The sequence below is a fragment of the Portunus trituberculatus genome, chromosome 41, assembly GCF_017591435.1.
Source record: "Portunus trituberculatus isolate SZX2019 chromosome 41, ASM1759143v1, whole genome shotgun sequence".
Taxonomy (NCBI): Eukaryota; Metazoa; Arthropoda; class Malacostraca; order Decapoda; family Portunidae; genus Portunus; species Portunus trituberculatus.
In genome coordinates this window covers 42,052,473-42,077,668 of record NC_059295.1, presented here as the reverse complement: position 1 = coordinate 42,077,668, position 25,196 = coordinate 42,052,473, and the positions used below count along the sequence as shown (strand labels likewise).

The following is a 25,196-nucleotide window of genomic DNA, read 5'->3' as shown; positions in this document are numbered from 1 at the left end:
AGAGCAAAAGAATCCAAGTTAGGAGTAGGAGAGCTATGCTGTCCTCCACTGCCCACCACCCCAAAACTGTATCCGCTGAACCTGGCTCCCAGGCTGTCACCTCCCCATCCACCAGCTGGTACAGGAGAATTTGTCAGTTAAGAGAAAACAACATTAGAAATTGCATTACTAAGTACTTTTAGATCACTTCTCTAAACATGAATTGCTCTTGCCTCTGGTAAGAGACTGCATCATACAGATTAATAACTAACAATAAAAACACAATAAAGCAAAAATACAAAATTGTAAAAAAAACACTAGTGAAAACAGGAGAAACTAACATTATTACAGTATTGCTTATTCTGTGGTTATATCAACATGAAAATATAAACTAACATCATTACAATATTTATGAAGTAGGTAGTAGACACCTACCAAAATGATAATCTACTCCCAGCGAGGTCTAATAGCACTAGTTCAAGGGGTGCTGTGAACTTTCCATTAAAGCTAGTTGTGATCTTGCTAAATGTTTTCCTTTGTATTTTTACCTAGTTTTACCTAGTTGTATTGTACAGGGTTCAAGCAGGGCTCATAGTGTCCTGTTTCCATTGATCTAATTTTTCCTTAAAGTTGTGCTGTAACAACTTCATTATCCAATGCATTCCACCTTTCCACCATTCTGTGTGGAAAACTGTATTTTCCAATATCCTTCACACACTGCCTCATCCTGATCTTCTTTTCATGTCCTCTTGTCCTTCCATCTTCTGTCAACAGCACCAGGTCTTCTTTGTCTATCTTTTCAATGCCAATGACTATCTTGTACATTGTTATTAGGTCCTCACGTTCTCTTCCATCTTGTAAGGTTTGCAGTCCCATTTCCATCAGGTTCTTCATATGTTAGGTCCCTTAATTCCGGCACCATCTTTGTACTCGTAGCAATCTTCGGTATCCTTTTCAATTTTCTTATATCCTTTTTAGAGCTCAGAGACCATACCACTGCTGCATATTCCAGCCTTGGACGTATCATGCTTGTGATGATTTTTTTCATCATATCTTTGTCCATGCAATGAAATGCCACTCTTATATTAGTCAATATTTTATATGATACTGTAGTCCAAATATCTTCCTTATGTGTTTTTCAGTGCTCAGATTTTCCTGTATGATCACTCCCAGATCTTTTCCTCTTAATTTAGTCTTCATTATTTGTTCCTCTCCCATCCAATAGTTCCATACCAGTCTTCTCTTATTCTTTCCTAGTTCCATTATGTGACATTTCTTGGCACTAAACTCCAATTTTCACTTCCTGCTCCACTCATAGATCTTGTTTATATCTTCCTGCAACAGCACACAGTCCTCTCTGGTTTTAATAACTCTTAGCAGCTTTGCATCATCAGTGAATAAATCCATTAACTGTTTACCTCAGTGAATGTCGTTTACATAAACTTGAAACATAATAGGGGCTAACACTGAACCTTGTGGCACTTCACTAGTTACTTTATCCCAAGATGAGTATGTATCTTTGATCACAGTTCTCATTTCCATATCCTTCAAATAATCTCTTGTCCATTCTAGCAAAGTTCCTCACAGTTCTCCTGTGTTCTCTAGTTTCCAAAGTAGTCTTCATGAGGGACTTTATCAAAAGCCTTTTTAATATCCAGGTATACTGTGTCTACCCATCCATCTCTGTTTTCCAGTACTGCAATAACTCTCAAGTAGAAGCTTAATAAGTTTGATACACATGACCTCCCAGTCCTGAACCCAAATTGTCTGTTTTGTGTCTCACAATTCAAGGGGGCAGTCACAGCCTGCCCTCTAAAGACAACTCTCCTTCTTCATGCTCTTATCACACACACACACCCTCAACTTAAATTTCAAAATTCAAAATAGGAACTCCAATTCCAGCTTCGAAGTCCCCTTCTGGGAAGGGGACCAATGTCCCCAGGTTGGACTACCCTCTCAGTGGCAACCTAAAATGTCTTGATACCTCCCTCAACTTTTCTTCATTAATTTCTGCAACATTTGCAGTCTTAGATCTAATTTTCAGTCTGTAGAACACCACCTCTCCTCTACTGAACTTCATCTTCTTTTCCTCACTGAAACACAGCTGTCTGAGACAACTGACAGTAGCCCGTTCTCTGTTCCCTCCTACTTTCTCCATCATCATTTTTGCTCCAACGACTTAACTTGCCCTCACGCCCACGGTCTCAAATCTTCAGAGATTTCCACCATCTGGCTTAGACTCAACAGTCACTCTCTCACTAAATTCATCTGACTCTAGTAAATTCTTTCTCTATTCAACTTCCAAAGTGGAACACATTCTGTCCCTCCACCCTTCTGTGGAGATCTCCATCCTTGGAGATTTCAATGTTCACCACCAGCTTTGGTTTTCCTCTCCCTTTACTGACCATCCTGGTGAACCAGCCTTCAACTTTGCTATCCTCCATGACCAAGAGCAACTGGTGCAACACCCTACTCGTATTCCTGACTGTCTTGGAGATACATCCAACATTCTTGATCTTTTCCTTACCTCTAATCCTTCTGCTTATGCTGTTACCTTATGTTCTATGTTGGGCTCCTTTGATCACAATCTCATTTCTGTATCTTGTCCTATCTCTCCAATTCCTCCTCACAATCCCCCAAAGTGGAAGTACCCTGGTGTTTTGCCTCTGCCAGTTGGGGGGACCTGAGGTGGTATTATGCTGATTTTCCCTGGAATGATTACTGTTTCCATGTCAGAGACACATCTGTGTGCTGAATGCATAACAGAGATGATAATGTCTGGCATGGAGGCATACATTCCTCATTCTTTTTCTTAACCTAAACCTTCTAAACCTTGGCTTAACACAGCCTCTTCTCATGCTATACATGATAGAAAGGTTGCCAAAATAAGGTACTTGAGCCTTCCATCTCCTGAATCTCATGCACTTTATATTTCTGCCCGGAATCATGCCAAGTCTGTTCTTCAACTTGTCAAACACTCTTTCATAAATAGAAAATGTCAGAATCTTTCAAACTCCAACTCCCCTCATAACTTCTGGCATCTGACCAAAAACATCTCCAATAACTTTACTTCACCTTCCCATCCTTTATATCATCCTGATGGCACCACTACCATTTCTTCTGTCTCTAAAGATGAACTCTTCTTTCAAACCTTTGCTAATAACTCCACCTTGGATGATTCTGATTTTGTTCCTCCCTCTCATCCTCCCTCTGACTATTTCATGCCTACAATTAAAGTTCTTTGTAATGATGTTTTCCATAACCTCGCTGGCCTAAACCCTTGGAAGGCTTATGGACCTGATGGGGTCCTCCTATTGTTCTCAAAAACTGTACCTCCGTGCTTGCACCTTGCCTGGCAAAACTCTTTCAACTATGTCTATTGACTTCTACCTTTCCTTCTTGCTGGAAGTTTGCCTACATTCAGCCTGTTCCTAGAAAGGGTGACCATTCTAATCCCTCAAAACTACCATCCTATAGCTTTAATCTCTTTCATGTCTAGTTTTTTAATCTATCCTCAATAGGAAGATTCTTAAACATTTGTCACTTTACAATCTTCTATCTGATCATCAATATGGCTTCCATCAAGGTTGCACTACTGGTGATCTTCTGATGTTTCTTACTTTGTCTTGGTCATCCTCTTTTAGAGATTTCGGTGAAACTTTTGCTGTCACATTAGACATATCAAAAGCTTTTGATAGAGTCTGGCACAAATCTTTGGTTTCAAAACTGCCCTCCTACTGTTTCTATCCTCTCTGCAACTTTATCTCAAGTTTCCTTTCCAACTGTTCTATTGCAGCCGTGGTAGACAGCCACTGTTCTTCTCCTAAATCTATTAACAGTGGTGTTTCTCAGGGTTCTGTCCTGTCACCCACTCTCTTTCTATTATTCATTTTATGAAGTTAGGCATTTTGCGGCATCTCTGCCACTTTTTCTTGCCCCTCTAACTACTAACTCTGTACAAGGGTCTTATCCATCCTTGTATGGAGTACTCTCTGCATGTTTGGAGGGGGTTCCACTCACACAGTTTTATTAGATAGGGTGAAATCAAAAGCTTTTTGTTTCATTAACTCCCCTCCTCTGACTGACTGTCTTCAGCCTCTTTCTCACTGCCGAAATGTTGCATCTCTTTCTATCTTTTATCATTATTTTCATGCTAACTGTTATACTGCATGATCTTACTAACTGCATACCTCCACTCCACCTGCAGCCTCACTGCACAAGGCTTTCTTCTTCCTCTCATCCCTATTCTGTCCAACACTCTAATGCAAGAGTTAACCAGTATTCTCAATCATTCATACCTTTCACTGGTAAACTCTGGAATGCCTTGCCTGCTTCTGTATTTCCATCTTCCTACAACTTGGCTTCTTTTAAGAGGGAGGTTTTAAGACATTTGTCCCTGAATTCTGGATAACTCACTTGACTTTATGAGAATTGGGAACCCAGTGGACCTTTTTTTACCATTTTTTGTTGCCCTTGGCTAGTTGCCCTTCCTGCATAAAAACAAAAAAATCCTCCTTCCTTGGCTGTCAACATATATCAGATGTACTATGTAATTAATGTACACCATCTCAGAGAGAGAAAGAGATCCCTAGTGGACTACAATAGTTCAAGACAAAATCCCTACTTTATGAAATCCATAAAGTAATTAAAAAAAAGTCCTGGTCAAATTAGTAAAATGATTTTGAGTGTGTCGATGTTCTCTTGGAAGAGTCAAAGTCATCAAAAGGTGAGGAAACAAAATCAGAATGTTTTACTTAGTTTATCAATGAGAGATAAAAAAAAAAGTTAGTATATTCTTACTCCATTTAAGTGAAAAGAATAAGAATGAAAATTAAGTTTAGGCAGCAAGACAGAGGAAGGGCAAAAAGAGTACTGACTGTGTTATATCACTAACCTGTCTGGCAATATATGCCATGATATCCTGGAGGGCACAAGCATCGATAATGATTTAAGTCTTGATCATCATTTCTCTTCACTTCTCTTTTCTTTATTAACCCCTTTTTGCTAGAGTCTTTTTCAGTTTTTCTCATATTTTGGTTTTTTTTTCTTTCTTCTCTATATCTACTTAAATCTCCACTTCCTGTAACAAACATTTCTCCAATGACATTTTTTCCCCACTAGCAGACTCATTTCTTCCCTCTTTTTGTATTTTAGAGTCCTCTTTGCTAAAAGTTTTCACTAATTCCTCAGGCCAGTCACCATCTGGTCTGTTAAAAAACATGTATGTCATTGAAGACATTTTGGAACTGCCTAGAGATTTCTGTCGACGTTTCTGCCTTCCAAGCTGCTCATCAATGGGGATGCAGGCAGCACCATTAATGCACTGGTGATTAAGGCAGGCTCGAGGTAGTTGGCATCTCCTCCCTAGGTAATTCTGAGGAAGGACAAAACACTTTAATTGTATCTTTTCTAAGTACATGCTACTTTCAAATTTATAGTTAAGGATTCTGGTCAGTCCGGTGGCCAGCTACAGGCCAAAGTGTAGCTATCTTATGTTTGTACAGTGGCATCTCTCATTGATTCATAAGGCTGGAATTGAACTCAAATTCAAGGAGTCCATATACGATATTGTCAAAGTATCCAATGAGAAGGAAAACTGGCATCACAAGCATATTCCAGTCCAGAATTCTATCTACTACTTTTATGTAATGGTAACCTAGCCAATACCACCTTTATGTACCTGTACCTACATATGTTGTACAAAGATCTGACATACCTGAGTACATGTACACACAAATGTGTCACCAGCTGGTGTGCAGGTGCCTCCATGGAGACAGACCTGATGTCCGCATGGGGTGCCATCACAATCTCCCAGCCCAACTCCACGTAAAAGTTCCCCATCAGGAACACGCAGGTCATGTTCTATTCCATTTATGATGATCTGTCAGCAAAAGCAAGTAATAACAGTTTATGGCAGATGGATGATTATTCACAACACTGAAGAAAATGGACATAAGAAAAAGTTAAGTTGTTAGGCATGGAGATGCAACATCCAGCAATCCAATGAAAGTGAAGCCTGCTTGATTTCCTAACTCAACTAAGTAACAGGTAAGTCCTCTGTAACTGGCAGTACACTGTATGAGGCTTAGAATGAGAACTAACCTGTCTAATGCAGCCTTGGTAGGCCACCAGTCCCTCTTCAGGTGCTGCACCAAGAGGCACCACTGAGTAGTCTGGCACTCCACCTGCATGGAAGGAAACCAATCTGCCTCACAACACTCAAAGTTGAAGAAATTATATTCAGAAATAACCAGTATTTTCCAGAAAATCCAAAAACTGACCTATGAATACTTCTGTGTGAATATCAAGCAGGGCTGCTGAATGGGTTGGTGCCGGCGAAACAGACCGAATTGTGTGGCCATGGAATGTCATAGAGCCAGTACCTTCCACTCTTGAAACTGTCACAGTTTGCCACTCACCCAACTTTGCTATGGCTTCAGAATGTAGCAACACTAGTCCAGGAGCATGCAAACCTTGTATGTATGGAAGAATGCAGAGAAGGAGAGGAAGGAAGACAGAAGAAAAAAATTATAGTGTCACAATAGCTTTGGCACACAAAGTCTCTTCTTGAAATATACAAGTTACACTAATCTAAATTAGAAAGATAACTTATTCCGATACACTACTATATCTTTATCTGCAGGCTCTCTACTTATGGATTTTTTACCTAAAGCATTTCTTTGCTTACTTGTGCTTATTTACTTCAATCCTTATCCATTAGTAGGCCTAATTGAATGAAAAAGTTAGTGACCATACATCTGAAGACATAAATGATTTTCAAACATGAAAGTACAAAGAATGGAGCTGATATTTAAATGTTGAATATGGTGGAGATGAGAAACTGAGACTGGCTGTCACCATATTCTTCTCAACACGAAGATTTGGTGCAGTATTCCTTTGTTAAACTTCAACTTTGACTTTTATTATGAGTCAGCAAAGTAGAGGAAGAATGGCAGTCACCTCATGCTATTCTCTGATCTCACAAATACTCATCACATACATTGTATTTGTATGGAATGGCTCAGGTTTTTTTAAAGTGCCACACTAAATATTCATAGATAGTCACCATTTGTGAAGGTCTGTGTTCCTATATCCTCAGTAAATTTGGAGGAATGTGTATATATCCTCATTAACTCTTAGCTACTTCAACCTGGACAGTTCAGTGATAAAACATCTAGCACGTTTTATTCATAACGGAATGGTTCTGGGCTTAGTATGCCTCTGCAGAGGATAAACAGGAGATAAGAAAGCAAATTGTGATTTGTGACCAAGCAATCTAACAACCACATCAAGATCCATAAGCCAGTATGGTATATTGCTTAATTCCTTCTTGTCAATGGTGCAATTTTTTTTTCTACAGTGGAATTGTATAAATGCATAAAGATTAACAAAGCCTTATTTTTTAAAGTCTACAATTTGTTTACTTTAATACAATGCAATATGCTTGTCAGTTTTAATTTTCAATATGTGAAGCATCATCTTTTCTCTACTAAACTTCATCTTTTCTGTCTTAGTCTATGGACAGCATGCCCTTCTCTGTTCTCTCCAACTTTCATTATCCTTGCTTTCAATCCAAAGATAGGTGTTGTGTTTATGTGGACATGTCATAACCTGCTATCATACCCATGCTCTTGAATGTCCTAAATTTTCCTGGGTACAATTTCAAAGTTACTCTCAAATAAAGTTCATCAATGTTCAACATCTCTCCTCTGACTTCTTTAACAATAGAAAATTATTGGACTAATTAACTTTCAAAGCACAACACATCCTTATTTATTTCCCCAATGAGGATATTGCCATTCTAGAGGACGTAAATGTTCATGAACAGCTTTGGCTTTCATTTCTCTTCACTGACCAGCCAGGTGAACTGGCCTTTAAGTTTTCTTTCCTCCATGACTTGAAGCAATTATTGCACCACCTGACACACATTCCTGACTATCTTTTAGATAGGATCAACATTCTTAACCATTTCCTAATATCTGGTCTTAATGTTCTTTTCTGTTCCACCACCTTTTTCACTGGGCTCCTCTGATCACAGCCTCATACATATTTATATCTTGTCCTATTGCTCCAATACCTCGACAGAATCCTCTAAAGCAGAGGAAGAGGTACCTTTGACATTTTTCTCTATTAACAGGACCCAGAGAAGTATTATTCTGATTTTCTATGGAATGACTATAACTTCTGAATGAGGGACCATATTTGTGTTGAGTGAAACAGCAGAGACAACAGAATCATGAACAAAGCTTAAATTCCAAGCTACCCTCCTCCTTTGTCTTCTACCCATCTATCTGTAACTTAATCACAAATTTTCTTTTTGACTGTTGTAATGCTGCTGTGGTAGATGGTCATACAAGACTGTAACCTAAGGAGGTAGCCTACCTAATAAAAATTAATAAATAAAAAAATCTAAACAAATAAAGAAAGAAAGATAGAAAAAAATGGTCTACTGTAATTCCACATCTTTAGTAGTAAGATTATGTTATTCTGTTACTACTGAGTCTAGGAGAGAGAAAAATCAGTTACTTCTTATAACCTCTAGAATATATATAGATTTTCTTTCAATACTCACCAAGATAAAAGGTAAATTGTAAAGTCCCATTGACAAGCACAAGGGCCATGAAATCTCCAGAATTTCTTACAGGCAATGCAAGAAACAAAATACCATTAGGAGAGGCTGGCTTAAAGGACAGTGTGATGTGGGATTCCCGACGGAGACTTCTGGTGGCTGGAAGGCTGGTGTAAGACCCTTCACCAGAGAACTGAAGGTCTGTGATATTCATGGCTACAAAAATATCAGAAGTTAAAAAGAGATTTAGAAATGCAATGTACAAAATAAAAAAATAAACCCAATTTGTATCTGCCTGACTTTAGATTGATGCTTAGAATCTTTAAGCTTAGCTAAGGTGAGAGCATCCAATCTATATAAAGAATCACACAAGAGTATATGTATTTCCAACTCAACTTTGGATGATTCTGGGCATATTCCTCCTACTCCTCCACCCTCTGACTACTTCATCCCTAAAATTAAAATTCTTTATAAAGACGTTTTCCTGGCCCTCTCTGGCCTTGATTCTCGGAAGGCTTACGGTCCGGATGGAGTCCCTCCTGTTGTTCTCAAAAACTGTGCTTCCGAACTCGCTCACTGCCTGGTCAAACTCTTTCATCTGTGTCTCTCTACTTCTATTTATCCTTCTTGCTGGAAGTTTGCTCACATTCAACCTGTCCCTAAAAAAGGTGACCACTCCAATCCTTCTAACTACCGCCCTATAGCTTTGATTTCCTGCCTTTCTAAAGCCTTTGAGTCTATCCTTAATAGGAAGATAATGAGGCATCTATCAGCTCACAACCTTCTCTCTGATTGCCAGTATGGTTTCCGTAAAGGCAGATCTACTGGTGATCTTCTTACTTTCCTAACTGAATCTTGGTCATCCTCTTTTAGGGACTTCGGTGAAACCTTTGCTGTCGGCCTTGACATATCGAAAGCCTTCGATAGAGTCTGGCACAAATCTTTAATTTCTAAACTACCCTCCTACGGATTCTATCCTTCTCTCTGTACCTTCATCTCCAGTTTCCTTTCCGATCGTTCTATTGCTGCTGTAGTAGACGGTCACTGTTCTTCCTAAAACTATCAACAGTGGTGTTCCACAGGGTTCTGTCCTATCACCCACTCTCTTTCTATTATTCATCAATGATCTCCTAAATCTGACTCAATGCCCTATCCACTCCTATGCTGATGATACCACCTTGCACTATTCAACAGCGTTCAACAGACGCCCAACCCAACAACAATTAAATGACTCAAGGCGAGATGCTATAGGACGCCTAACTTCTGATCTTTCACTTGTTTCTGATTGGGTTTTGTTCAATGCCTCAAAAACTCAATTTCTACAACTATCTACTCGACATAACCTTCCAGACAACTATCCTCTCTTCTTCAATAACACTCAACTTCCCTCTCCTCTACATTAAACACACTCGGTCTATCCTTCACTAAAAATCTAAACTGGAAATTTCACATCTCTACTCTTGCTAAATCAGCTTCCAAGAAGTTAGGTGTCCTGTGGCGTCTTCGTCCATTTTCTCTCCCTCCCAGCTGCTTGCTCTGTACAGGGCCTTATCCGCCCGTGTATGGAGTATGGCTCTCATGTCTGGGGGATCCACACACAGCTTTACTAAACAAGGTGGAATCTAAAGCTTTTCGTCTTATCAACTCTTCTCCTCTAACTGACTGTCTTGATTCTTTAAGTCACCGCCGCAATGTTGCATCTTTATCTGTCTTCTACCGCTGTTTTCATGCTGTCTGCTCTTCTGAACTTGCTAACTGCATGCCTTCCCCCTCCTGCGGCCTCGCTGCACAAGACTCTCTACTTCTTCTCATCCCTATTCTGTCCATCTTCCTAATGCAAGAGTTAACCAGTATCTTCACTCCTTCATTCCCTACACTGGTAAACTCTGGAACTCTCTACCTGTGTCTGTATTTCCACCTGCCTATGACTTAAACTCTTTCAAAGAGGAGTGTCAAGACACCTCTTACGTTAACTGGACCCTCCTTTTAGATTTTTTTTGTTTTTTCTCTTTCTCCTACTTTCCTCTTAACAGGGCCTGGCAACCAGCGGGATTTTTTTTTTTTTCTCCAACACTTTGTTTTCCCTTGGCCAGTGCCCTTGTAATGTAAAAAAAAAAAAAAAAGCTCTCATATATATAACATGCTTTTTTTTTTGTCTTCCCAAGCCAAGAGCACCATCACACCAAGCATGACAAGATAACTATTTGGTAGTTACAAATCATCCTCAAAGATAGTGAATGTAATTAACTTTATAAATATTGAATTTCAAAGGAAAAAAATTTGTATTGAACTGAACAGAATTCTGAACAATAAGCTGTGAAATTCATGCTTTCCCTCATTCCTATTGACATTTGACATGTACAGTAACTGCTCTCCCTCATGCCAATAGATATTCCACATGTATAATGTGCACAAAAGTTGAAAGTTGTAGAGGCCATGGTTATGTCCACTTCTGACACAACATATTTTTTTTCTAATGGAGGTAATACATTGTCATAAAACCTCTGAAGTTATGACAAATTCAAAAGATTAGAGGAAGCTAGTTTCTCCATACTGACCACATTCTAAACCTTGAGATTTGAAAAATAAATGTTTATAAAGACAAAACAGCATATATAATTACCTTGATCGCAGAGTGTGCCTGTCCTGCCCAAGTGACAAAGGCAAGTTGGTGTTTCCCTTTCATGTAATGTGAGGGTCTGACATGATGACCCAGGATGGCATGATTTTTCACTGCCTTCACACAGGTGACTGGGGACTTCACATCTGGCACCTTTCCATCCCAAAGGGCACTCACATCTGAAAATGTAAATGTTATTTTCATTAACTCTTAAGGAATGGATGATGTACCAATGCACAGCTCAGGGAATCAACTGGTGACATATATTTATATCATATGATATATTTTTCTTAAATCAAATAGAAGGGAGTATGAAATGCTCTAAACGGGATTTGTCAACACAAAGCTGCTCCATACCGCTTCTCTTTGCCAGTGCACACACAGAGTGAATATGATGGACAGTGGTGATTTGTCCTCATCCAATGCATGTCTAAGCATAAACATGAGCTAGTTTATTCATCTCCTAATAAATGCAGTAGTCAATCAAACTAGTAAAAAAGTTTAACTGTTAGTGTCTTTGAATGTTAGGATTACAAAGTGATTATGAAAGTAATATGGAGCAACATGTACGTCTGATATCCCAGAGACAAACTTCTCTGGTTATACTGTCATAATGATGACAAGGAAGAGACTGATAATCCCTTGCAACTAACAATAGTGCTGTCTGGAGTATGTGATTCCTCTTCAGATGAGGAAATAAACATGAACTGGGAGGATTCATAAAGGTGAATCCTCCATTGCATATACTGTTGCCATCTAGAGCCATGACTCTAACTGTGGGTGATAAGCCTGGGACATCTGGCACCTAAAAAAGCAATGTGGCAAGAACAGTCTCCTGGGCATGGAGTCACATTTAGAAAACTGATAGGACATAGTGGAAATAATTTCCTTTTTGCAATGTGGGGACATGGGGCAGGAAAATATGAAACAGCAGGTACGTGACCTGTAGTCAGTGCTGTATCTACTGGAATAAACACACACAGGCCACCACTCTTGCTATTCTAGCTCTACTTCCAGCCGAGTAAAACCAGCAATGAGTTGGACAATAACACCATTGCAGAGAAAAACATGCACTTCTCACAGTATTTTTCATTTGTAATTTTAGATCAAGTATGAAAAATATTTGAGAAAGATCAGTGATAAAAACCACCATAAACAAGACTGCATTAGGGAAACACTGTTGCAAAACCTAAGCTTCCTGTCCTTCAAGCAGAACCAATAGCCCTTCTTAGTGTTATGTCCTCGATGCAAGATGCAAAGGAAGGTTCTCAATGGTTCCCACATTAGGGTCCACATAAAATAAAGGAATCCTTAATTGGACTTCACCCAGATTTTTTGCAGATTACAGTATATAGTTTTAAAATATTGTTTAAGAATGTAAACACTTTTATGTACATTGCATTACTTTAGAAACATTCCAACAATTACTGAATATGAGATTTGAAGAACAAATATATATTTATTTACTTAAAATTAGTTTTTACATGACCCTAATGATTATTGGACTATAGTCAGTCACTGCAATCACAGGCTATGCATGGCAAACCATGTATGAGGGTCATGTATGAAAAGTGAGATAATGACCAGAAAAAAAAGGTTGAGAATCACTGCTATAGAAGGAAGAAGGAGATGAAACTGAGGAGCCTAAGCCTGTATGAAGGATTTCCAAGGATTGTTAGAGATATTTCATATGTCAGAACTTTGATAAGACTATTATATTAATTTATGAAGTCTTTATTGTAGTTGAAACCAGAGGGTAAGACAGCTGGCTAACCTGAAAGTGGCACCAAGAGCAATGCAGGTGCCTCCATTGTGGCAAGGGTTTGGACCGACCTGGCATGGGCTCCTACCACACTCCTGTACATTAAAGGCAGCGGCCACTCTAACAGCAGTCCAGGGGCCTACTGGAGACTTGGCTACTCGTAGGTCAAAGATACAGCCATGGAAGCCATTGTGACGCCACATGTCTGCTGGGAGATGACTCATGTTCCACGAAGGATGTCCCCCTGTTTTAAAATTAAATATCTCAGAAATTATTAATACAAGATATGCAGCTAAAATTCAGAATTCTTGATTGTATTGTAATGACACCACTTCATATTTTGATATCTAACCACAAGTACTTAAGTCTCTTTTTATAAGGATTTGAAAAGACATAAAAATATAAATGTGTATTTACTGTGTGTATTTACCTAGTTGTAGTTTTACAGGGCCTGGGCTTTATGCTCGTGTGGCCCCGTCTCCATATCTACACTTATCCAATCTTACTTTAAAAGTGTGCACACTCGTTGCAGACACTACTTCTTCATCTAAACTGTTCCACGTCTCAATACATCTCTGCGGGAAACTGTATTTTTTAATATCTCTCAGACATCTTCCCTTTCTCAGCTTTTTACTATGCGATCTTGTGCTTCGGACGTCATATTCTTCTCTCAAGATCAGTTTCTCATTATCCACTTGGTCCATTCCGTTGATCAATTTATAGACGTGTGTGTGTGTGTGTGTGTGTGTGTATTTACCTAATTGTATTTACCTAATTGTAACATACGGGAAAAGAGCTATGCTCGTGTTGTCCCGTCTCCATATCTATTAATGTCCAGCTTTTTCTTAAAATCATGAATATTCCTTGCGTTGACCACTTCCACGTCTAAACTATTCCATGCTTCCACCCTTCTATGAGGAAGCTATATTTTTCACATCTCTCCTATAAGTGGCCATTTTAGTTTTTCCCATGCCCTCTCGACATTCTTCCATTCCACATACACAGATCTTCCCTATCCATTTTTCCATGCCAATCATCACTCTGTATATTGCTATCAGGTCTCCCCTTTCTCTTCTGTTTTCCAGGGTTGGAAGTTGCATTCTTTTCAGTCTGTCTTCATAAGTCAAATCTCTTAAGTCAGGCACCATTTTCGTTGCAGCCCTCTGTACTTTCTCTAGTTTCCTTATGTGTTTCTTTAAGTTCGAGCCCACTGTATTGTTGCATATTCAAGCCTCGGTCTTATCATTGCAGTAATTATTTTCTTCATCATTTCTTCATCTAAATATACGAACGCCACTCTTATGTTCCTCAATAAGTTCAATACTTCTCCAATTATTTTGTTTATATGTCTCTCTGGCGATAGGTCATTGGTAATTGTCACCCCAAGGTCTTTTTCTTCATGACTGGTTTTATGTCTTCATTTCCTATCTTGTACATACTCCTGATTCTTCTTTCACTCTTGCCAAACTCTATTTTCTTGCATTTTGTCGTGTTGAACTCCATTTGCCATGTACAGCTCCATTTCCATATTCTGTCCAAGTCTTCCTGGAGTAGTTCGCAATCTTTGTCACATCTCACTTTTCTTAACAATTTTGCATCGTCTGCAAATAGGCTCACATAACTGGACACCCCATCCACCATGTCATTTATGTAGACTGCGAACATTACTGGTGCCAACACTGATCCCTGTGGAACTCCACTCTCCACCAATCCCCATTCTGATGGTCTGTCCTTAATTATTGTTCTCATTTCTCTTCCTACCAAAAGTCTTCCATCCATTTTAGTAAACTGCCATGCACTCCTCCTACCATTTCAAGTTTCCAGATCAGTCTCTGGTGTGGTACCTTATCAAAGGCCTTTTTTAAATCCAGATATATTCCATCAGCCCAACCATCTCTTTCCTGTATTACATCTATCACCCTCGAATAGTAACATATCAGGTTTGTCGTGCATGAACGCCCTTTTCTAAAACCAAATTGACACTCACAAAGTATGTCATTTTTCTCCAAGAAGTCTGTCCATCTATTCTTCACCACCCTCTCACACATCTTAGCTACCACACTTGTAAGTGACACTGGTCTATAGTTCAATGGGTCTCTCTTGTTACCTGATTTATAGATTGGGACAATGTTAGCTCTTTTCCAGTCTTGGGGCACTACACCTTCCCTTAATGAGGCATCAATTACTTCACAAACTTTTTCTGCCAATTGCTCCTGCATTCTCTTAAAATCCATCCTGATACCCCATCAGGTCCCACAGCTTTTCTCACTTCTAAACTCCCCATCATGTTCTTGATCTCCTCCACAGTTACTTGAAACTCCTTCATAATCCCTTTCTGTTCCATTACCAGTGGTTTGTCAAAAGCAGTCTCCTTTGTGAATACCTTCCGAAAGCATCCATTCATAGCCTCTGCCATTTCCTGGGATCTTCACTGCATACTCCATTTACTTCTAAACTTTCAATACTTTCTCTATTTTTGATGTTGTTGTTCACATGTCTGTAAAAAGCCTTGGTTGGTCTTTACATTTATCAATTATATCCTTTTCTTGTTTCTTTCTTTCTTCTCTTCTAATCAACACATATTCATTTCTTGCTCTTTTGTAACTTTCCCACTGCTTAATCCGTCTTTTCCTTCTCCACCTCTTCCATGCATCCTCTTTTCTTGTTCTAGCCTTTTCACATCTATCGTTAAACCAGTCCTGCTTTCCAACTTCTCTATGTTGTCTTATTGGTACAAATTTTTCTCACCTTCTTTGTATATTTTTATAAATTCCTTCCACTTTTCATTTGCTCCTTAGCACTCTTGAATTTCATCCAATTTGTCTCTTGAAAGAATTTCTTTAGGTTTCCAAAATCTGTCTTGGCATAATTCCATCTTCCCACTTTATATTCTTCATTTCTTCTAGATTTCTCTTCGTCTATCACCTTGAACTCCAAAACTGCATGATCACTCTTTGCTAAAGGGCACTCCACCCTCATCTCCTCAATGACCATTGGCTCTGTACTAAAGACCAAGTCCAGTCTTGACGATGCTCCTCTCCTCCAAACCTAGTATCTTCTTTGACCCACTGAGTTAACACATTTTCCATTGCCAGTGTCAATAGTGTATTTCCCATGTTGTCTCTGATCCTTCCATTGACCAGTCCTCCCAACACACCTCTTTACAATTAAAATCTCCCATCATTATAGTTCGTTCACAGCCACCCAACATTTCTTCCAGACATGTTCCTGTATCACTTATCATTTCTTCATATTCCTGTACTGACCATGCATTTGTCTTAGGTGGTACGTACACCACTATGTAGTGCCTCTTTTTCCTTCATTAGTTTCTGCTCTGATCTTTAGCACTTCTGCCTTTCCCATACCTTCTTTCACTTGATCCACCTTTATATCTTTTTAACCAGCAACATCACTCCTCCTCCCATCTTACCTACTCTATTTCTTTTCCAAACATTATATTTCCTTCTCCAACCATCATCAGGTCTTCTCCTCTCTCAGTTTTGTTTCAGTAAGACCCACAATATCTGGGTTCTTGTCCCTCAAGTAATCGTTGAGTTCTAAAATCCCGATATCACTCCATTTATGTTGGAATACATTACATTTCGCTCATATGTAAGTTTCTTTAGTCCTTTCTTGCTGTACTTTTCTGGGTTATGAACCACTTCCTCAGTCTCATATCCAAGATTCTCCAGAAAACTCTTTCTTCTCCTCTTCTGTCCTCTCTTCATTTTTTTCAAAGCCTCCTTTCTCAACTCATTTAACATTTCTCTTTCCTTTTCACCGAGATCTCTTCTCAACCAAATCTTCCTTGTTGTTTCCTGCTGGGCTAGCCTCCATGACTTCTCCACCAATTCATCTACATCCTTTTGTGACTTAAGTTTGATTCTTATTGGCCTCATACCTTCTCTTGTGAACTTTCCAATTCTATGGAAGTCCTCTATTTCTTGTACTAGGTCTTTTCCTCCTCCTGCACCACATTAATGATATTATTTATCACCTTTTTATGTTTTCTCTCTCTCCATTTTACTCGGTGTCTTATCCTCCTCCACACCAAATATCACCACACATCTCTTTTTGTCTACAGTTTCCCTCACCAATGTCTCATTTGACTTAATAACCTTCACCACTTTCTCAGCAATCTTCTCTTCTATGATCTGTTGATCTATAATTTCAGCAAGGCCCAAAGTTTTCTCCCCAGACTCTTTGATTTCCTTTTCCAGACTTGCAACTTTGTAATTTACCTCCTTTCTTTCCACTTCCTGACTTTTTTTCCATTCAGCCTGCTTCTCCATCACTTTTCCTAGAGATTCTCCACATTTTCGCAATTCACTTTAATTAGCTTAACTTCCTCTTTCAGTGCTTCATTTTCCTTCTTCATATCGGCACAGTCTTTCTTTACATTGTCATAACTCGTTTCCAGGCCCCCATACTTTTCAAACAGTTTTCAATTTTACCTTCCAACTCCAGAATTTTCTTCACATAAGCGCTCTTCTCCATTATTCCTTGAAATCCTGTGAAGTCTGATTCATCTTTCGAGTTCACGGCCGCCATGTTGCTCAGATGTAAACAAACCAGCTGATGGCTCAAACGCAGGCTACAGTTTATATTTACCTTCCCTGGACATTATTTTGCTAATCAACAGTTAACATGACTATATGGAGACGGGACAAACATTACCAGCTCCTTTCCCACCTTGGTTACTCTTAGGCAATGGTAACTGTAGAATTAAAGATGATTGCTCTGGAGCTCAGCGACCACCTCCGCCATCGACGATGTGTGTGTGTGTGTGTGTGTGTGTGTGTGTGTGTGTGTGTGTGTGTGTGTGTGTGTGTGTATTTACCTAGTTGTATTTACCTAGTTGTAGTTTTACAGGGACTGGGCTTTATGCTCGTGTGGCCCCATCTCCATATCTACACTTATCCAATCTTACTTTAAAAGTATGCACACTCGTTGCAGACACTACTTCTTCATCTAAACCGTTCAACGTCTCAATACATCTATTGGAAACTATATTTTTAATATCTCTCAGACATCTTCCTTTTCTCAGCTTTTACTATGCGATCTTGTGCTTGATGTCATATTCTTCTCTCAGGATCAGTTTCTCATTATCCACTTGGTCCATTCCGTTGATCAATTTATAAACTTGCATCAGGTCTCCTCTCTCTTCTTTGTTCCAGGGTTGGTAGATCCATAGCCTTTAGTCTCTCCTCATATGTCATCCTTCAAATTCTGGAACCATTCTTGTAGCCATTTTTGTAGCCTCTAATTTCCTTATGTGTTTCTTTTTGTGAGGGGTCCACACTACTCCTGCATATTCCAATCTGGGTCTTATTATAGTACTTATCAATTTCTTCATCATTTTTTTGTCCATGTAGTGAAATGCTACTCCAATATTCCTTAGCAAATTCTATGTTTCTTTAAAAATTCTATCAATATGGCTTACTGGTTGATTGTTTTCTTCCATCGTCACTCCTGAGTCCTTTTCCTTTTTTACTTTCATCAGTTCTACTCCATCTCCCATCTTATAGATTCCCACAGGTCGTCTTTCACTTTTTCCCATTTCCATGACATGGCTTTTGTTCACATTGAATTTCATTTCCCACTTCTTACTCCATTCCCAGATCTTATTTAGGTCTTCTTGCAGTATTTCACAATCCTCCTTTTGCTTTATAACTCTGCACAGTTTCGTATCATCTGCAAACAGATTTATGTAGCTGTTCACTCCTTCTGGCATGTCGTTAATATAAATGAGATAAAGTATTGGTGCCACTCCTGTGGCACTCCGCTTTCTACTGCTCTCCACTTGGACTTCATATCTTTAATTACCATCCTTATTTCTCTCCTCCTCAAATAATTTTCTATCCATCTCAGTGTGCTTCCTTTTAAGCCACCCTTCTCCTCTAACTTCCATAGTAATCTTGCATGTGGCACTTTGTCAAATGCCTTTTTTAAATCCAAATAAATACAGTCAACCCATCCCTCTCTCTCTTGTACTCTATAAACTAATTTAGAATAGAAACTCAATAAACTTTGTACTTACGACTGATGCAGGATAACTAGACTTGGCCCTTTGTTATCCTATTATTTATGCTATGTTATGTTACAAGACCGTCTTTTTCTAAAACCAAATTGGCTTTTTGATATTAATTTGTTGTCTTCAAGGAACTCGATCCATTGTTTCTTTATTATTCTTTCACACATCTTATATATTACACTAGTTAGTTATACCGGTCTGTAATTTAAAGGTTCTTCCTTCCTTCCACTCTTATATATGGGAACCACCTCAGCTCTTTTCCATTCTACTGGTACTGTTCCATTTTCTATTGAGCATTTTATGATGTTGTATATAGGACGTGCTAGTTCTTCCCTACATTCTTTCAGTATTCTGCCTGAGACTTCATCTGGTTCCATTGCCTTGTTTTCATCCAGTTCCTTCATTAATTATTTTATTTCAAGCTTGGTTACTTTAATCTCTTTCATATAGACTGTCTCTCTATTACCCTGTGGCCTTTCAAATTTAGATTCCTTAGTAAAGACTCCTGGAATTTATTATTTAATAGTTCTGCCATAGTTTTTGGGTCTTCCACCATCCTGTTCTCTTCTTTTAACCTTTCTATTGTTTCTCTTTGTCTAATTTTTCCATTTATGAATCTATAGAACAATTTTGGTTGCTCCTTACATTTTTCGAGAATGTCCTTTTCAAAGTTGTTTTCCTCTTCCTTCCTCACCTTAACATATTCGTTTCTCGCTGCTTTGAAGTTTTCCTTATTTGTTAGATTTCTATTTCTCCTCCACCTTTTTCATGCTCCATCTCTTTTCTCCTTTGCCCTAGCACACCTTGCATTAAACCAATCTTTCTTTCCTTCTTCTTTAGGTCTATATTTTGGGACATAATCCCTGACTCCTTTATTATATATTTCCAAAAATAAGTTATACTTCTCTTGCATCATCTCTGAGTTTTCCATCTCCTCCCAGTTTATGTTTTTAAATTAGTTCCTGAGATTCTCAATATCAGCCTTTCTGTAGTTTAATCGGTCTCCTTTGTATGAATCATCTCTATCTTCCTTTCCCTCTTCTATATCTATTTCTAATATTACATGGTCACTCTTTCCCAATGGGCACTTATATCTTATATCATCATTCATTTGTATACCCTTGTAAAACTAGGTCCAATCTCTGCTCGTCGTTTCCTCTGAATCTTGTGCATTCCTTTACTCTCTGGTCCATCATATTGTCTATCATTAGGTTCAAGAATCTTTCTCCCAGGCTTCTTCCCCATACCACTTTCATAATTTTCCCAGTCCACTTCTTTACAGTTGAAATCTCCTACTAATATCACTTTTTCCTTTCTTTAATGATTCTCGTTAGACTCCTTATTGTGTCATCTATCATGTCTTTATATTCTTGATTGGTCCATGAATTTGTTTTGGTGGCACATATGTTACAATGATTGTTAACTCTTTTTATTAATATGCATCTTAACATACAATACTTCTGCTTTTCCTTCCCACATTCCACTTGGTTTATCACTATCTCCTTCCTTAACATTATCATGACTCCTCCTCCTCCTTTACCCTCTCTGTCTCTCTCCATACATTATACCTATTATCCAAGACTATTTTGATTTCCTCATTTAGTTTTGTTTCAGCCAGGCATACAATATCTGGATTTTCTTTCTTTATGTAATCTCTTAATTCTAATTTACTTGATAAAACCCGTCTATGTTCAGATACATCATTTTTAGTCTCTTGCCTTTATCATTTTAGTTAAACTTGTTCCACTTTTTCTCTTCCTTTCGTTTATATACCATTTCCTTATCCTGTCTCCTAGAATTCTCCAAAAAATGTCTTTTTTTCCTCTTCTGACCTTTCATTATTTTTTTCCCTTACTGCTGTTGCCAGTTCATTGTATCTCTTCCTTTCTTCCTCATTTCTATTTTTCTTTATATAGATATCCTTGCAGCCTTCTGTTTCTCTAAGTTTTGTTGTTCTATACAATATTTCTTCTGTTGCTGCTTGTGATTTTAGTAGTATTTTAATTGGTCTCGTTTTTCCTTCTTGATATGGTCCCATTCTGTTTATTTCTTCTACTTCCTCTTCCAAGTTCTGCCTATCTTCGTCATTTAGATTCTTCAGTAGGTCTTTGACTGATTTTTTTTTTTTTTTTTTTTTTTTTTTTTTTTTTTTTTTTTTTTTTTTTTTGTATTTACCTAATTTACCTAATTGTAACATACGGAAAAGAGCTATGCTCGTACTGTCCCGTCTCCATATCTACTAATGTCCAGCTTTTTCTTAAAATCATGAATATTCCTTGCGTTGACCACTTCCACGTCTAAACTATTCCATGCTTCCACCCTTCTATGAGGGAAGCTATATTTTTTCACATCTCTCCTATAAGTGGCCATTTTAGTTTTTCCCCTCTCGACATTCTTTCATTCCACATACACAGATCTTCCCTATCCATTTTTTTCCATGCCAATCATCACTCTGTATATTGCTATCAGGTCTCCCCTTTCTCTTCTGTTTTCCATCAAGTTGCATTCTTTCAGTCTGTCTTCATAAGTCAAATCTCTTAAGTCAGGCACCATTTTTGTTGCAGCCCTCTGTACTTTCTCTAGTTTCCTTATGTGTTTCTTTAAGTTCAGAGCCCACTGTATTGTTGCATATTCAAGCCTTGGTCTTATCATTGCAGTAATTATTTTCTTCATCATTTCTTCATCTAAATATCTGAACGCCACTCTTATGTTCCTCAATAAGTTCAATACTTCTCCAATTATTTTGTTTATATGTCTCTCTGGCTGTGTGTGTGTGTGTGTGTGTGTGTGTATTTACCTAATTGTATTTACCTAATTGTAACATACGGGAAAAGAGCTATGCTCGTGTTGTCCCGTCTCCATATCTATTAATGTCCAGCTTTTCTTAAAATCATGAATATTCCTTGCGTTGACCACTTCCACGTCTAAACTATTCCATGCTTCCACCCTTCTATGAGGAAGCTATATTTTTCACATCTCTCCTATAAGTGGCCATTTTAGTTTTTCCCATGCCCTCTCGACATTCTTTCATTCCACATACACAGATCTTCCCTATCCATTTTTCCATGCCAATCATCACTCTGTATATTGCTATCAGGTCTCCCCTTTCTCTTCTGTTTTCCAGGGTCGGAAGTTGCATTCTTTTCAGTCTGTCTTCATAAGTCAAATCTCTTAAGTCAGGCACCATTTTGTTGCAGCCCTCTGTACTTTCTCTAGTTTCCTTATGTGTTTCTTTAAGTTCGGAGCCCACTGTATTGTTGCATATTCAAGCCTCGGTCTTATCATTGCAGTAATTATTTTCTTCATCATTTCTTCATCTAAATATCTGACGCCACTCTTATGTTCCTCAATAAGTTCAATACTTCTCCAATTATTTTGTTTATATGTCTCTCTGGCGATAGGTCATTGGTAATTGTCACCCCAAGGTCTTTTCTTCATGACTGGTTTTATGTCTTCATTTCCTATCTTGTACATACTCCTGATTCTTCTTTCACTCTTGCCAAACTCTATTTTCTTGCATTTTGTCGTGTTGAACTCCATTTGCCATGTACAGCTCCATTTCCATATTCTGTCCAAGTCTTCCTGGAGTAGTTCGCAATCTTTGTCACATCTCACTTTTCTTAACAATTTTGCATCGTCTGCAAATAGGCTCACATAACTGGACACCCCATCCACCATGTCATTTATGTAGACTGCGAACATTACTGGTGCCAACACTGATCCCTGTGGAACTCCACTCTCCACCAATCCCCATTCTGATGGTCTGTCCTTAATTATTGTTCTCATTTCTCTTCCTACCAAAAGTCTTCCATCCATTTTAGTAAACTGCCATGCACTCCTCCTACCATTTCAAGTTTCCAGATCAGTCTCTGGTGTGGTACCTTATCAAAGGCCTTTTTTAAATCCAGATATATTCCATCAGCCCAACCATCTCTTTCCTGTATTACATCTATCACCCTCGAATAGTAACATATCAGGTTTGTCGTGCATGAACGCCCTTTCCTAAAACCAAATTGACACTCACAAAGTATGTCATTTTCTCCAAGAAGTCTGTCCATCTAGTCTTCACCACCCTCTCACACATCTTAGCTACCACACTTGTAAGTGACACTGGTCTATAGTTCAATGGGTCTCTCTTGTTACCTGATTTATAGATTGGGACAATGTTAGCTCTTTTCCAGTCTTGGGGCACTACACCTTCCCTTAATGAGGCATCAATTACTTCACAAACTTTTTCTGCCAATTGCTCCTGCATTCTCTTAAAATCCATCCTGATACCCCATCAGGTCCCACAGCTTTTCTCACTTCTAAACTCCCCATCATGTTCTTGATCTCCTCCACAGTTACTTGAAACTCCTTCATAATCCCTTTCTGTTCCATTACCAGTGGTTTGTCAAAAGCAGTCTCCTTTGTGAATACCTTCCGAAAGCATCCATTCATAGCCTCTGCCATTTCCTGGGATCTTCACTGTATACTCCATTTACTTCTAAACTTTCAATACTTTCTCTATTTTTGATGTTGTTGTTCACATGTCTGTAAAAAGCCTTGGTTGGTCTTTACATTTATCAATTATATCCTTTTCTTGTTTCTTTCTTTCTTCTCTTCTAATCAACACATATTCATTTCTTGCTCTTTTGTAACTTTCCACTGCTTAATCCGTCTTTTCCTTCTCCACCTCTTCCATGCATCCTCTTTTCTTGTTCTAGCCTTTTCACATCTATCGTTAAACCAGTCCTGCTTTCCAACTTCTCTATGTTGTCTTATTGGTACAAATTTTTCTCACCTTCTTTGTATATTTTATAAATTCCTTCCACTTTTCATTTGCTCCTTAGCACTCTTGAATTTCATCCAATTTGTCTCTTGAAAGAATTTCTTTAGGTTTCCAAAATCTGTCTTGGCATAATTCCATCTTCCCACTTTATATTCTTCATTTCTTCTAGATTTCTCTTCGTCTATCACCTTGAACTCCAAAACTGCATGATCACTCTTTGCTAAAGGGCACTCCACCCTCATCTCCTCAATGACCATTGGCTCTGTACTAAAGACCAAGTCCAGTCTTGACGATGCTCCCTCTCCTCCAAACCTAGTATCTTCTTTGACCCACTGAGTTAACACATTTTCCATTGCCAGTGTCAATAGTGTATTTCCCATGTTGTCTCTGATCCTTCCATTGACCAGTCCTCCCAACACACCTCTTTACAATTAAAATCTCCCATCATTATAGTTCGTTCACAGCCACCCAACATTTCTTCCAGACATGTTCCTGTATCACTTATCATTTCTTCATATTCCTGTACTGACCATGCATTTGTCTTAGGTGGTACGTACACCACTATGTAGTGCCTCTTTTTCCTTCATTAGTTTCTGCTCTGATCTTTAGCACTTCTGCCTTTCCCATACCTTTTTCACTTGATCCACCTTTATATCTTTTTAACCAGCAACATCACTCCTCCTCCCATCTTACCTACTCTATTTCTTTTCCAAACGTTATATTTCCTTCTCCAACCTTCATCAGGTCTTCTCCTCTCTCAGTTTTGTTTCAGTAAGACCCACAATATCTGGGTTCTTGTCCCTCAAGTAATCGTTGAGTTCTAAAATCCCGATATCACTCCATTTATGTTGGAATACATTACATTTCGCTCATATGTAAGTTTCTTTAGTCCTTTCTTGCTGTACTTTTCTGGGTTATGAACCACTTCCTCAGTCTCATATCCAAGATTCTCCAGAAAAACTCTTTCTTCTCTTCTTCTGTCCTCTCTTCATTTTTTTCAAAGCCTCCTTTCTCAACTCATTTAACATTTCTCTTTCCTTTTCACCGAGATCTCTTCTCAACCAAATCTTCCTTGTTGTTTCCTGCTGGGCTAGCCTCCATGACTTCTCCACCAATTCATCTACATCCTTTTGTGACTTAAGTTTGATTCTTATTGGCCTCATACCTTCTCTTGTGAACTTTCCAATTCTATGGAAGTCCTCTATTTCTTGTACTAGGTCTTTTCCTCCTCTTGCACCACATTAATGATATTATTTATCACCTTTTTATGTTTTCTCTCTCTCCATTTTACTCGGTGTCTTATCCTCCTCCACACCAAATATCACCACACATCTCTTTTTGTCTACAGTTTCCCTCACCAATGTCTCATTTGACTTAATAACCTTCACCACTTTCTCAGCTATCTTCTCTTCTATGATCTGTTGATCTATAATTTCAGCAAGGCCCAAAGTTTTCTCCCCT

At 38.5% G+C, this 25,196-nt stretch overlaps 1 protein-coding gene across 1 annotated transcript in view; it reads right to left on the bottom strand.

Moving 5' to 3' along the window:
* Positions 1–4,891: 4,891 nt before the first annotated feature.
* LOC123516740 (protein eyes shut homolog) overlaps positions 4,892–25,196 on the bottom strand; it is a 93,221-nt gene continuing 72,916 nt past the window's right edge. The window contains exons 18-24 of the mRNA XM_045276343.1: positions 12,943–13,174; positions 11,172–11,347; positions 8,552–8,764; positions 6,261–6,452; positions 6,082–6,164; positions 5,696–5,860; positions 4,892–5,353 (exon numbers count right to left, since the gene is read on the bottom strand). Of these exons, the coding sequence (XP_045132278.1) occupies positions 5,045–5,353; positions 5,696–5,860; positions 6,082–6,164; positions 6,261–6,452; positions 8,552–8,764; positions 11,172–11,347; positions 12,943–13,174 (1,370 nt within the window). The 3' untranslated portion in view covers positions 4,892–5,044. The remainder of the gene's footprint in view (positions 5,354–5,695; positions 5,861–6,081; positions 6,165–6,260; positions 6,453–8,551; positions 8,765–11,171; positions 11,348–12,942; positions 13,175–25,196) is intronic.